Below are 14,263 nucleotides of genomic sequence, written 5' to 3'. Positions count from 1 at the left end.
TAAAATTAAGCAACAAATTGAGTAGTAGCATATGTAAATAATTCACGGCAAAGAAAAGCGATCGGGAGCTGAGTTATGGAGATAAGTCCTCACAGAAGGGTTTGCATTTGAAGGCTCGTATAAAAATTGCATTTTAAAGGATTCAGTTTAGCTAACTGTGCTTGTAAATGCTCAGTTTTAAAAGAATCTGGCCTATTTAAAAATAAAATCATGATTTGGGCACACTTGAATGCTGACTCATTTAAGCTTCACAAGATATTGTATTAAAAACATTTTGCTGATGACAAAAAAAAAAAGAGAGAGAGAGAGAGAGAGAGAGAGAGAGAGAAGTTAACTGAGCTGCCTAATCTCCACAGCCAGTAAGTGCCTGAATCAAGATGCGAGCTCGAGTATGTCTGCAAAGCCCACGACTCAATGTCAATGCCAGGGAGCGTCTCCGGGAACACTAGGATCTCAAGGAGTGTGCGTGAACAGAGAGAAAGAGAAGGGCGAGGCGAGCAGGGAACTACTCAGAGAACACAGAGATATTCCTGTTCGTCAACCATCCAGGAGTCACAGTGGGGCTCATTTCAAATCCTGGCACTCACCGGACTGAGGATCTCAAGGAACTCCCTACCGCGGTCAGCAGTACTTCTAGAGCTTGGCAAGGGTGTCTCTTCCAGGGAGAGGCAACAGGCATCACAGATGAGCAGGGCGACGTCAAGAAGTTACTCCTGTCTGTCAGGCATTTGGTAAAGGGGTGCCAAACTTCACCGAAGCTTTGTCGTTTGATAAACCGTCTCAAAGTATCGTCCATAATTAATGACATGATATTAGACACAAAGCATATTAACTAATAAAAGATGACTAGGTCCTGGAGGATAAATTTTGCAAATGCAAGCCAAAAGCTATCAGTCCATACCACAGAAAGGCAGATCTGAAAGACGGAAGAAATATAGATGTGGAAGATTTTTGCAGTCACCGCCCAAATTTGTTCACATACCTCTCTGCACCTATACTCTTGGATAGCCCTTCCCTACAGTGGCTCTGAACTTGGCCACAGAACTTGCCTTGGCAGAGTAGAAGTTTGTGTTGTGCTTGGAACTCTGAAAACTATTCTAGTAAGAATCCATTCCCAGCAGTCTGAAGGATGAGAGACTGAGACGCACTAACTGACAACCCACCAAGCACCAAATATCCCCCCAAATCCTAGATTGTCCAACCCAACCACCTGGCCACAATCCAGAAGAAAGCCCGGCAGAAATTAACAAAGCAAACTCCCAGAATTATGAGCTAAATAAAACAGCTGTTTATTTTAAGCCACCAAGTTTACACAGCAAAAGCTAATTGATATGGCAGAATACCATTTCAGGCAAGGAGAAAAAACAAGCAAAAGGTATTACATCCTTATTTCCCACATAGAGACCTGGTAATCCAGAAGGATCATGCTGCAAAGACTATGTGGTATACGTCCAGGCAGAAAGAGCTTGGGTTTCCTGAAGAATTTCATGCCTCAGAATGCTGGGAGAGCAGCAGAATATTCTTACGTAACTAAGAGTAAGATAGAAAAACACCATAGGTCCTTGGGAAGCACAGCACACGTTCCCACTGTGAGGAAGAATCACTTCGTGGGCGCCCAGACTGACCTTGGCAGAAGCAAAGATTGCAAACAGACAGGAAGAGGCCCTGTATATGGGAACAAAAAAACACAGAACCAGCTGAAGACCTGGTGGTAGACATCATGCTTCCCCATGGGTGCCAATGTGGGCAGAGATGCACCAAGGGCTAAATTCTTCCTCTCGCTCCCCTGCCCCTATCCAACAGTTGACGTACATCAATTTTCCTCTCTATGATGTAAAAGTACTACTTTATTTCATCAGCTAGGCTCTAACTCTGACACTAATGCAATTTTTTCTGTGCTTTGTATTTTCATACATATTCTATGTTCTCAGTAATAGAGTTGAAAGGTATTAAAAAATTAACTCTTTGCACTACAACAACATAAGCGAAGTTTTTAACAATTAAATAATCATCAACAGCAACCAATCACACACAAAAAAAACCAGAAACCTGCATTCAGCATTAAAATTAGGGAAGGGGGGTGCCTGGTAGTTCAGTGGGTTAAGCCTCTGCCTTCAGCTTGGGTCATGATCTCAGGGTCCTGGGATCGAGCCCTGCCTCAGGCTCTCTGCTCAGAGGGAGCCTGCTTCCCTCTCTCTGCCTGCCTCTTTGCCTACTTGTGATCTCTCTTTCTGTCAAATAAATAAATAAAATCTTTAAAAAATATTTAGGGAAGGATGCCAAAACACATGCCCCCAAAGTCTAACATTACACTATCTTTTGGACCAGATTGCAAAACCGTCCTAGGAAAGCACCACAGTACTAGGTTGAGAAGACTTTGGAAGATGACTGCAGTGGGAAGGTCAGAACACAGAAGAGAAGGAAGCACATGACTTTGGAGGCTGTTCATTGGAGGCAGCGAACAGCAGAGTCTCTCCACCACGTGCCGAGCACACCACACGGAGGTCTGGCGTGCCCCCAGCGTGCAGGCAGCTGGAAACTGACAAAGCAGACTGCAGGGTGCGAGTGTGGCGCATGGAAAGGGCCCATCACTGTCAGAGACAGTAAGGCACCATGAAGAGGTCCTGGGGCTGGGATCGCTCCCCGCTCCTCTCCTTCTCACTATGCTCTAACTAAGAACGAGAGCTAACCTGCTAATGCAAACTAGTACCACCAGCCCTGCAGCTCCTGCTGCAAAGAAGGGGAACTACGGCACTGAGTCATTTAAGACAACCCAACCACCCTGCCAACAGGCAAACATCCGTCCTGTGAGGAGTTCTTTATGTTTGAGGAGAAGAGGTGGGAAAACAATTTGTAAAACAAACCTACGGACATTTCTAAGACATAAAATGACATGAAGCAAACGTAACGACGGTCTCTTCCACGTGCAATTAAAACAGTGAAAGTGAATGACACTGATGTAATGAAAGAAGGGATGAGAGATGACTCACGGGACAACAGACTGTGACGAGAAGGGGCGTGCCAAGGGGCAGGTGGAAATACAGAACCGGAGAGAATGAAGAAAACTTGAAATGCAAAAGAATTACTCTCCATGACCAGCAATAAAGAGCTGACTGGCCAGTGGAGGAAAAAAAAAATGAATGCTATAATCTGCAAAGTGGACAAGTTTACCCAGAGGGAGAAGGCAGGGAAAGCGCTAAGACAAGCACAAAAAAGAAGAAAGTGATGAATTATAATTAGCTGTAAGACGGAATAAAACATCCTAGTAAATACTGTTTCAAACGAATAAACCAGAATAAATAAACAGGAGAGTGATTAGACATAATAACAAAAACTAATATAAGACCAACTATACTTGTTAATGTTTTTGAGCAATTATTGTCTAATAAGTACAGTAATAAATACTTGATTACTTTTCTTTTTAGCAGTAGCTGCTTTATACACATTAATTCTTTAATTTTCAGGAAAGCACTAAGTAGTGGGCATCATTATGATATGCATGTTAGATATGAAGAAATGAAATCAAAGTAATAGCATAAGAAAAAATTTTTTCAACTTAAGTAAACCTGAATCATCAGAGTTAATGATCTACCAGATCATACAGATAATACGAACCAACCAACCAACAAACCCGTAGCAATTGTGTACTTATGTTTTGTATTTCAAAGATGGGGAAGACATCACAGAAATCTAGGCAGGGGAAAAAACACACTCATGCATATATATATATATATATACATATATATATATATATATGAAAATTATATATATATGAAAAATTAGTTTTCAGATTTTGCCATAGTGAATGCATGAAAGCAATGAATTAATATCCACAGCATTTTAAAGAAAAAAGTTTATCTCACCTACATTATATCTAGTTAAGGTGTCAACACACACACAGGCAACAGAAGTTAATGTCAGATACACAGGGGCTCGGGAATTGAACAAATACATCCAATCCCGAGAAACTGCTGGAAGAAGTATTCCAGCCTCACGATAAATTAGTTAAAAATACTAACAAAAATAATATTTGGTAAAGTAGTGCCATAGAAAACTAGCATACATAAATCAATAATATTCATATGTACAAATAACCAGTTAGTAGATATAAGTAAAGAAAAGAACCTACATATAATAGTAACACAAAGTAAAATAACTAGGAACACGCATAATAGGAAACATGCAAAACCTATATGCAGAAACTTTAAAACACTCCTGAAAGAAGCCACAAAGCAACCTTGAAAAAATGAAAAGACACAGGATATTCTTGGATAGAAGACTGGTCTGGGAAGACAGCAAGAGCAGGTTTAAGAGGGGACAAATCAGGGTTCTATTTTGGTGATGCTCAGACTGGCCCCTGAGAGAGGCCACATATGCACCAGATAGATCAGCACGGAACACCAGGAGAGCTCAGCATGAAAGCTACAAATTTGCCAAGTCCCCCACATATGCCACTGAGCACTAGTGTGTATATGGAGAAAAGAAAAGTACCTAGGACAGAAACTTGGACATTCCAACATTGATAGATTAGCTAGGAGCAGAGACCTGGCGCAGAAGACCATGTGGGTCTTGACAAGGAACACAAGCCATGAGTGTGACACCCTAGAAGCCAAAGATAAGTCAATCAGGGAGCGAATTTCTTCCCATGTTCCCAGTGCCTAGCCCATAGTAAGAATTTAGAAAATATGTATTAAATGAATAAAGGTATGAAGCAATCAATGAAGAAATAAGCTTCTAGAAAAAATATGGTGAAAACAGATCCAAGAGGTAGATGAAAACAAAACTTTCGGATGAACCCTGCATGTGTACTACAGCGATATGAATGTACCTGAACATAACAAAAATAATCCTAAATTCTAATTAAAGGTCTAGATATAGCTTTATTTTAAAAGAATGATAGAACATGACAATTTGTCTAATAGTGCCAAAATCTCTAGTAAAACATTCAGCCAGATGTGCACTAAAATACTATAAGAGAAATGGAAAGGTATTAACTATTCATTAACACAATATTGAACACTAAGTGTACAAATAATGTGGACTCATCGGTCTTACAAAGACCCTGAAGACCATGCCACTTTCTCCCCGTTTTCCCAGATGGACCATCAGAACCTGCTCCTATCCCCAGGCATTGGTGTTTTCTTCCAACTTGTCACAAAATCCTCTTTCAACAAATGACTGACATCTGAAACTTCCCATGACCCCTAGAGGTCTTCAAGCAAACACTTGACAACCACACAGAAGCCTGGCATGAGGCTTATTTCATTCTTTCTCATTTTAAAAATTTCAGAAAATGTATAGGGTTGAAATGAAGCCTCTTACTCTAAGAACTATCTGGTCTCTCTTTATGAGCAGTTCCAAAGTGCTATGACCGATTTCACACGCAGTCATCAGTTACTTTCATGATGTCAGTTATGTTCCTGACCGTGTTTCATCAGAATCATGCAGCCAGACATGCATTTCTGTGTGCAAATCTGTTATATCTTTAGAATAGTCATCAAAGCTTCCCACTTTTCTCAAAATCTAGCTTCTTACTCTGCAGAGGTTGAGCTAGTTTATTCAAACCAACCAACCAACCAACCATGAGTCTTTCAGCCAGTTATAAATATGAATAAAGAACATGTCATTCTTCCCTGAATATGATCCATTTTACCTTTCCATATACCTCCTAACAATGCTTTACAACTTCCTTAAACTGCTAAGTGAGCAAATAAAATCAGTTTTTCATACAAGTTACAGCTAAAACAGTATCTCAGGTGCAAATTATAAACGATGCTTCTTACTAGCTTATCATGTACCTTTCCCCTGCTTCCCAGACTATCACTAAAGAACACTTCTGGTCTTATGCTAGTTTAAAAAAAAAAGAAAATATGTAATATAATGTAAAAAAAAAAAAAGCTTTTATGATGGATTTTGTAAATAGATTTGTTACAGGGTAACCTGTTCTCTAGCTGTGATCTTATCACTTCAAATGGGTGTAATTTGAATAAATTTTGTATGGTAAAGGATCAATAAAATGATTGTTTTTAAGAGTTAAAAAAAAAAAAAAAGAAATACTCTTGAGTCCACCTCACCCTCTGAGCAAGAGAATTTTTGGTAAAACAGTAGTTTCTTGGCTGTCCATGACTCTGACAATCTGTTTTCTTTCTTTCTTTCCTTTTTTTTTTTTAAAAAGCACTGGGGGCTTTTGTCTGGTGCTCCAGTATGTAAAGTGAGCCTGAGTTGAGACTAGAATGTAAATCTTGTAAGACTGTGACTCCTGGCCCCAGGAATCATCTCCTCTTTTCACTTAGTAACAATATGATGCTGGCAACAGGTGCTTCATCTTGACTTGGTTTAATCCTTTTTAACCTGCTAGGAGAGGTATTCTAAGCACTCATGTACCAAATGAGCAGGGGGTAGGCAAAGGCATTTATGTGTCAAATTATAGCTACACTTTCTGATAACATGGCTTTATAAAGTTAGCTCGGAATGAAAAAAAATAAAACCTCTGCCATTCCATGTTATTTCTCAATCATTCTAAGGTGGTAACCACCAGGGGCAAGAATGAAACCCGTGCTGAATTCTTTTCTAATTGAAGCGATGGTTTGTTTTGTATTGTGGTTGGTGTATTGTCACTGTTCACTACCGTGTTATTCTTGGTCACTGTAATACCAATTTTCATAAGGTTTTTGTTTGTTTCCTTCACATCTTCTCTAAACAAAATACATCTCATTTTCACTTGAGGGATGTAAGTTGTTTCTTCATGTGAAAGCTTTTATGTGATATTTTTAAAAAGTCATTAAATGCCTTCCATGTGTAGGAATTTGTTCTAGGCAGTATACAAGGGGGGCTGGTAGAAACTGTTCCCAAACTCTGTAAATTAACTTAGCGAAGTAGAGCAGACATAATGTTCACCACAGTGAATGGCTCCATGACTTACATAAGAGCATTAAAAAAAAATCATGTAGGCATGATCGAAGGAATAAAAATCAAAAATGACATTGTTTTCAAACCTCATGCAAAAACAGAGTTAGGGAAAATTATAAATTAATGAGATTTCCTTTATGTGTTTTATGAAGGGAAATCTCATTACTTTATAATCACTGGCTATATATCTATAATTATTTATGAACACATGCATCGTTTACACAGTCTATAGTTGTCAATCATCTGAATCAAATGTTATGAAATGAAACATTAAATATGGGAAAAATTGTTAAAACCTACTAAGTAAATTTCAGTTACATTATGTTGACTACCATAACATTTGTATAAATACAAAAAGCATACTTTAAATATAACTGTCATCTTTAAGATTTGCTTGCTTGCCATATCAGCCCTAAGAAAAACACATTTCTTAAAACCACAAAGAAAATAATTCTATCAATGGGAAAATGATTTATTTACCTGGATCTTCTATAGTTAAGTTCTTTATTAACCACTGAACAATGTCTGACCCTAGAAAAAGAAAAAAGAAAAACACAAATATTTGTGAACATTTGTTTATACATGTTAATTTTAAGAACGCTCAACTTTTGGCACTCATATTAGCAGGAAAGTTTGTTTTACGTTTTTGCATATATCGTTTTTTTTTTTTTTAATCAAAGTACAGTTGACATACGAAGCTACCCCAGTTTCAGGTGTACAATACAGTGACTCAGCAAGTCCATGTGTCATGGATGTGGCTCCATCTATCCCCATCTGACACTATGACAATACCACTGACTATATTGCCCACGCTATACCGTTCTTCTCCATGACTTATTAATGGTGTAACCGGAAGTCTGTCTCTTCCACTCCCCTTCAGCCATTTTGCCATCCCCCCCTCCACTCTCTCCTCTGGCAATAATCACCAGTTTGTTCTCTGGGTGTATTACTCTGAGTCTGTTTCTGCTTTGTTTTAGGATTCCACATATTAGTGAAATCCTACGGCATTTGTCTTGCTTTGTCTGACTTACGTCACTTCGTGTAATACCCCCGTGGAGGTCCATCCATGTTGCAAATGTCAAGAGGCACCCAGGTGTAAACTAGTAAACTATTTAACACGAAATATTTAAACACGAAGGTTTAATATGCCAGTACTGGACAAAACGATTCATTCATCTGTTCACTGGATGAATGCTTACTGAGTGCCCACTATGTGTGAAGCAGAGTTCTTAGCATGGGATAACCAATACTTTGTAAGATGGTCCTTTTATCTACTCTCAAGCCAAACCAAATGTTTTCTTAGCTTTTGAAAACTCCTCTGTGTTTCAAGTCTCCATGTCTTTACAGTACTATTCTCTTTGACCGAAATGTCTTACCACTATTTTCAAGACACTCAAGATTCATTTACACAATAGAACTTTCCTTGACCCTCATTTCTGTCCACTGAGTTTAAGCAACCTCCATTGAAAGTGAAATGTTATCTGTGTAGTCTTGTATGGTGGCACAGATAACATGATGTTGCAACTGTTATTTTGAATAAAATCCTTGAGTTCTAAGTGGGGTGCCATATTCATCTTTCCACATTTGGAACAAAGCAAGTGTTTGATAACGTGTGATGAAAAAAAAAAGAGTAAATATAGGTTTTCACTTCCTACAAAATAAGTGAAGCAGGGTCTGCAGAAAATATAATGTTTGAGCTAGATTCTGATATATGAAAAATACAAAATGTAGTTACTGAAGGCCCGTGTCAAAGTTAAAAGGGGGACCGCAGGCAGCAAGAACTATTGAATTCTTTCTATACACCACGTGCTGGGAATAACAGGAAATGTGACACTAATAAGAGTGTCCACAGTGTATTCAGCACATCTGGAATTCCAGTCAAAAGAACTTAGACTTTTTCCTAAGAGTCGGGCAGAGAAAGGGAGACACGGAACGTTCTGCTGTGTTTTGTTTTAAACAGAAGAACGACCTTTTCAAAACAAGTTCAAGGAATTTGATTGGCAATGCATGTGGCAGTGCCTTGGGCCAGTCAGACAGAAAGCGGCGAAGCCCACGTTTCTACTGGTTGAGATCCAGGATTGAAAAGAAAATGACTGAACCAGCTCTGTGTACAAGCGAATTAAAGCAAAATGGGAGTCTTGCTTCAGGACTTTGTGATTAATTAGGCATGGGGGTGGCCTGTGGGAGAAGAGGAGAACTCAAGGTTTCCAGGGCAGGATGCAACGTGGATGGAAGGAATGGTGAAAATATGAGCAGAATGGGAGAATCATGAAGAGCACTTGATTTACCCAAGATATTCCTATCTATTTCAATTCGGTTTTCAGCATCATTCATTTCAACAAAAGACAGCCAAAAATACATATGAACATAGTCTGGCATGCATAGGAAGCCTCATCAGGGCTGCATGAATGCAATGTTGTGTGACCTGAAACTCCACTTCCACCTCTCAGAACCTGGCTTCCGTTGTACCTGAGATGCAGCCCATGACTGACATTCACAGTGGCTACATAATTCTTGCTGCTTCCTGCAGAAAAGTTCAAAACTATCTTCAGAATAAACTTGGGGCACCTGGCGACTGTGTCAGTAGAGCGCGCAACTCTCGATCTTGGGGTGGTGAGTTTGAACCTCACGTTGGGTGTAAAGATTACTTAAAAAAATCTTTAAAAATAAAAATAAAAAAATAAGATATGTGTGCATTTTTTAAATGACTTCATGTGTTGAATCACTTGGATTCTTTTACAACGGTTACTTTTACAACTGCCATTGATTTCAACCCATGTACGAAGATGGAGTCACCTCGATCCTAAAGCAGCTCTAAGGGAAGGCAGGGAGAGAGACCGCTCACAAGAACACAGATATTTCTCAGTGTTATGTTCAGCCTTAAAACCTAACTTATCTTGAGCCATTGTCATCCCTATTAAAAATAGGAGGGGGCTCAGTTTTTCAACTAGGTACGTATAGATACTTGACCCATGCAGAATTCCAGGTACCCAAATCTCGCACACTATTTTCAGGTACCTTGCTCATTTTCCATATTTGAGCATCGACTTGGGGAACATATGTGAGCAGCCGCTGGAAATTTTCCATTCTTTTGAAGAGAGCCAAACACTGGTTCCAAGACTATAATTTTCTCTTAGTGTGAAAAATGATTTAAAAATGCTTTTAGGGAAAGGTTTTTTTTTTTTTTTTTTTTTTTTAAGGTTTCTTCTTTTTTTCTGAGCAGAAAGAAATACAAAGAAGCTTAATTTGAAACTACATTTAACTCAGGAAACAGGAAACTTTCTTTCCTAGCCTAGATTTGAGTACTTCTGTTATGGTCATGTTCTTAGGTCAGCTCTGAAAGGGATGACTGGACCACTTGCAATATCACTTAGGAGATGTTCTTAGAGCGGTTTTATTGTTGTGTAGTCACTCCAGTATCCTTACGGTTTTAAGTTAGAACATTATGAATTACTTTATGGTTAAATATATACCCAAATCCACCATATTCGCCTGTTGTGCATGTATGGCAGCAAGACCTAAACTCTCAGAGAGAGGCAGACACAGAGAGAGAAAAATGTCAGCATCTGAATGGAACCAGAACACTGAAAGAAAAATGTGGTATCACAGGCACCTTGAGAATGACAATTCAAATTTAAAAGGGGTGCCTTACAGACAGGAGGGGTGTAGGAAAGAAAGGCACATTTCTAGCAACATCCCAGCCTTTGTCTAACGAAAAGATGAACAGATTTGTGTAAATGTACAAATCCAGAGTATTTTAGACTTCCATCCAGCTTTTTTTCTGAGGGCTTTGCAGTAAAATAGAGAATTTTTTGTTGCCTTTTTTGCTTTTTGGTGTTCTTTCTTTTCTTTAAAAAATGGCAATTGGGGAACCTGGGTGGCTCAGTGGGTTAAAGCTTCTGCCTTCGGCTCAGGTCATGATCCCCAGGGTCCTGGGATCGAGCCCCGCATTGGGCTCTCTGCTCAGCGGGGAGTCTGCTTCCTCCCTCTCTCTCTGCCTGCCTCTCTGCCTGCTTGTGATCTCTGTCTGTCAAATAAATAAACAAAATCTTAAAAAAAATGGCAAAAGGGCTCTTGAATAGCTACAACATGAAGTTTGTTGAGGAATGCAATGATATCTTAAACCCCGAGAAATAAAAGAAACACCTGTATGACTACAGCTACTGGGAACTTGAGCCCTGAGCAGTATCTACACTCTTGCTTTGAATTCTTAGAGGTTACTCTTGTAGCTCTCACAGTTACAAAATTACATGCTCCCTCTCCTTAGCAGAAGTAGAGGTTTTATTATTGCGCAATCCCAGGAATCTGATTTGAACAATGAAAACCAGCAAAACAAACAGGCAAGGGAGTTCCTCACACACTGCTCATTGCTGCCCACGTGCTGCATTGATTCTGACTTCGACGATTTGCCAACGCTGCTCCGTCCCATCCCTTTTTCCTTCAGCCGGTTCCAACTCAGTCCATACAGTTCAGGTCCCACATTAACGACTCCAGGAAGCTACTCGCCCCACCCCGCCCGCAGGAGGCTGTCGTTCGTCTTGGGATCCCCAGCACCCAGCCCAGTGTCTGACGTGTAAAAGCAGATTAGTAAAACGTTAAAGGAAAGTATGAATTGACAGCAAGGTTCCCTCTCCAGATCTTTCTCGAAAAAACTTTACAAAAAGGTGGTATCCGTCATGCAAAGGGTATTTGGCCGGCATACAATTTTCAGCGCCCATAATCACCTTTCGCGGTGATAATTTTCCCATGTCGATGCTATCCCTTTACCACTCCACCCATGATGAAAGCAAAGCAGTGAATGACGTCTAGACCTCAGTATTATTTCTCACCCAAGCCTGAGTGCAAGGGGCTCCCCCACTCTGCTGTGCTGCCACGAGACACGGCTGAGCCAGACCCTGTCCTGAGCCCGCGTCACTCCCACGGCAGCCGTGTTCGTTCTACTGATGAGGAAACACTCTCAGCTACAAGTGTCGGCCACAGCCAACCGTACCCTCAACTGCAGGTTCACAAACAGGAAAATATTGTGAAACTTTTGTACCTATGATATCGGAAGACTTTGTAAGCCACCAGAAAGTTACACTTTTGTGTAACATTACAAAATAATAATCTCTTTTTACAAAAATAATCTCTTTTTGTAAGTTCTGCTAAAGCCATTAGCGAAAACTTTAGCTCTTAATCAGTGGAAGAGGCTGAAATATTCCCAAGGCAAAGGCACTGACCTTTTGAATATGTCTCTTTCAGGAAAATAAATAGGCTTTTTTTTTTTTTTTCCTTGAGGCAGAGCTCCTGGGTTGTTTTTCCGAACAGATCTTTAATTCAGATCATGACAATTTATCTGGATTTTTAAACTTTGTTGTGTAAGTTCCATAAGCCATAAAAAGATTTCTTCAGACACAAAGCAAGGATTCTGGGGTCCCTTCAAAGCCTAACAAGCTGAAAGGAAAGGCAGCAGAAATGGCAAACAGCAAAGATGACAATAACCCAAAGACACAAGGACATCGAGATGATCCTAAGGACTACCACCCACCCTCTCCCAGAATCAGGATGATTACTGACCGAACAGAGCAGATTTCTTCCAAATGGTGTTCTGAGCAAATCCCCTGTCTTGTGTATGAGATGGTGTGGTGACCTGTGGGAAACGCTGTGGAATTAGGCAAAGACAGGGATAAGTAGTTCCATGATGTGGCCTTTATTGAGATAAAGAACACTGTGAAAAATCAAGAGAAGGATGAGTTTGCAATGTTTCCTCAGAACGGAGGATATGGGATCCCTCTGAAGAACATTTTTAAAATTTTATATTTTTTTCATTTCACAATTCTTTAGACTCACAAAAGATGTAATAAGTAATAAAAGTGTTAAATGTGCAAATATAAATTTTGCATTAGGTAATACACTAGAACTTACCAACCATAAATGAGTGATTGATTGATTAATCTATTAATTAAGCTGCTAGGCATAAAGAAGAGATTTGAGACCATTCTTGTTCTGAGAACATAAACCCCTTAAAAATAGAGGCCATGTCTAGCTGTTAATCATGTCTCTGAGGGACATATGAGATGGAGAAAACATGTACTGATTGATAAAACTTTCCTGATAAAACAGTTTTTATAAAACAGACTGATAAAACAGTCTCAGCTGCCACAGGAAGTCGGAATAAATTGACATTTCCTGCGTTTTTCCTGCAGAATAGGGTATTTCGCATACATTTCCATTAAAAATCTCTACTTCAGATTTCAATAGTGAATTTTCAGAAATGCAACAAATGAAAATGTCCAGAACCAAAATAGGAATGAACCATCCAAGATGCATATCCACATATGCCTCTCTCCTAATGTAAGTTTGCAATGACCTTCTCGGTACCTGGATAGAGTCTGAGGACTTGCATGGCATACAAGGTCCTTCCTGGCTTACCTCCTTTTTCTACCTCTCAGCCTCAGATCCCACCCTTCCCCCTCCTGGATTTTATAACTTAAAGAGAATCAACCTGAACTTTTTTAACCCTATGTAGGCTGATGCTTAATACTCTGGGCTTTTATAGACACTGTATGTTCCAGTTGGAACAACTTCCTCCATTCAAGACAACATTATATCCACTTCCTATGTTGAATACATAGTATCTACACCACTAGATTGTAAAATCCTCAAAGACTTGATCTTGGTACCCAATAGAGTCTCTCAAGAACTACAAGTCAGGATTTGAACTACATTTCTCAAAGACCGAACTCGGAATATAGTGCTCCTTAACACTTTGTAATCTCCCTGTATTTTGAGCTAATTATTGAGATTCCTTAGCTCTCATGGCTACTAAAACAAACTTTATACTTTCAATGCTGTAAACCTAAGAATCACTTGGTATCTTTGGATGAAGAATGTCTTGTAAAATAATCAAGCTTCTAATAAACTACTGTTAAAATTAAAAATGTAAATTTTGAACAGTACCTTTTAAACTAGAAAGCCTTCATTTTGAAAAATAAGAATAGTTCTATATAGATAAATAGATGTATCCTATTGTCGATGATATTTATACTTAAACATGTCTACTTTGCCACATTTGGTCAATGAAGTTAATACATTCAGAGTTGAAAAGTAATGACACTGAGGCCCACAACCACATTTTGGCAACTTCATATTTTATTTTTTTCAATCATTTTAATGCTTTAACATTTGCTCTTTTTCTAATTTATTGGAATTATCTACATTGTTATATATATTTTTCATTCCATTCACATCTGCATTGATCAGGATGTTTTGTATACTTTAAAAATTCTATTCCTAATGCTAGTGTATTTCCTTGTATACACCGATTTTAAAATTGAGCAAGCAAAAGCATGATGCATCATTAAACTTTTTAAGA

At 39.0% G+C, this 14,263-nt stretch overlaps 1 protein-coding gene across 2 annotated transcripts in view; it reads right to left on the bottom strand.

The window, feature by feature from the left end:
* RGS7 (regulator of G protein signaling 7) overlaps positions 1-14,263 on the bottom strand; it is a 492,581-nt gene that overhangs the window by 161,307 nt on the left and 317,011 nt on the right. For both annotated transcript variants that reach the window (XM_032862939.1, XM_032862938.1), the window contains exon 4: positions 7,390-7,440. In XM_032862939.1, the coding sequence (XP_032718830.1) occupies positions 7,390-7,440 (51 nt within the window). The remainder of the gene's footprint in view (positions 1-7,389; positions 7,441-14,263) is intronic.

The sequence above is a fragment of the Lontra canadensis genome, unplaced genomic scaffold, assembly GCF_010015895.1.
Source record: "Lontra canadensis isolate GAN:19392208 unplaced genomic scaffold, GSC_riverotter_1.0 scaffold24, whole genome shotgun sequence".
Taxonomy (NCBI): Eukaryota; Metazoa; Chordata; class Mammalia; order Carnivora; family Mustelidae; genus Lontra; species Lontra canadensis.
This window is presented reverse-complemented; position numbering and strand designations above follow the sequence as displayed.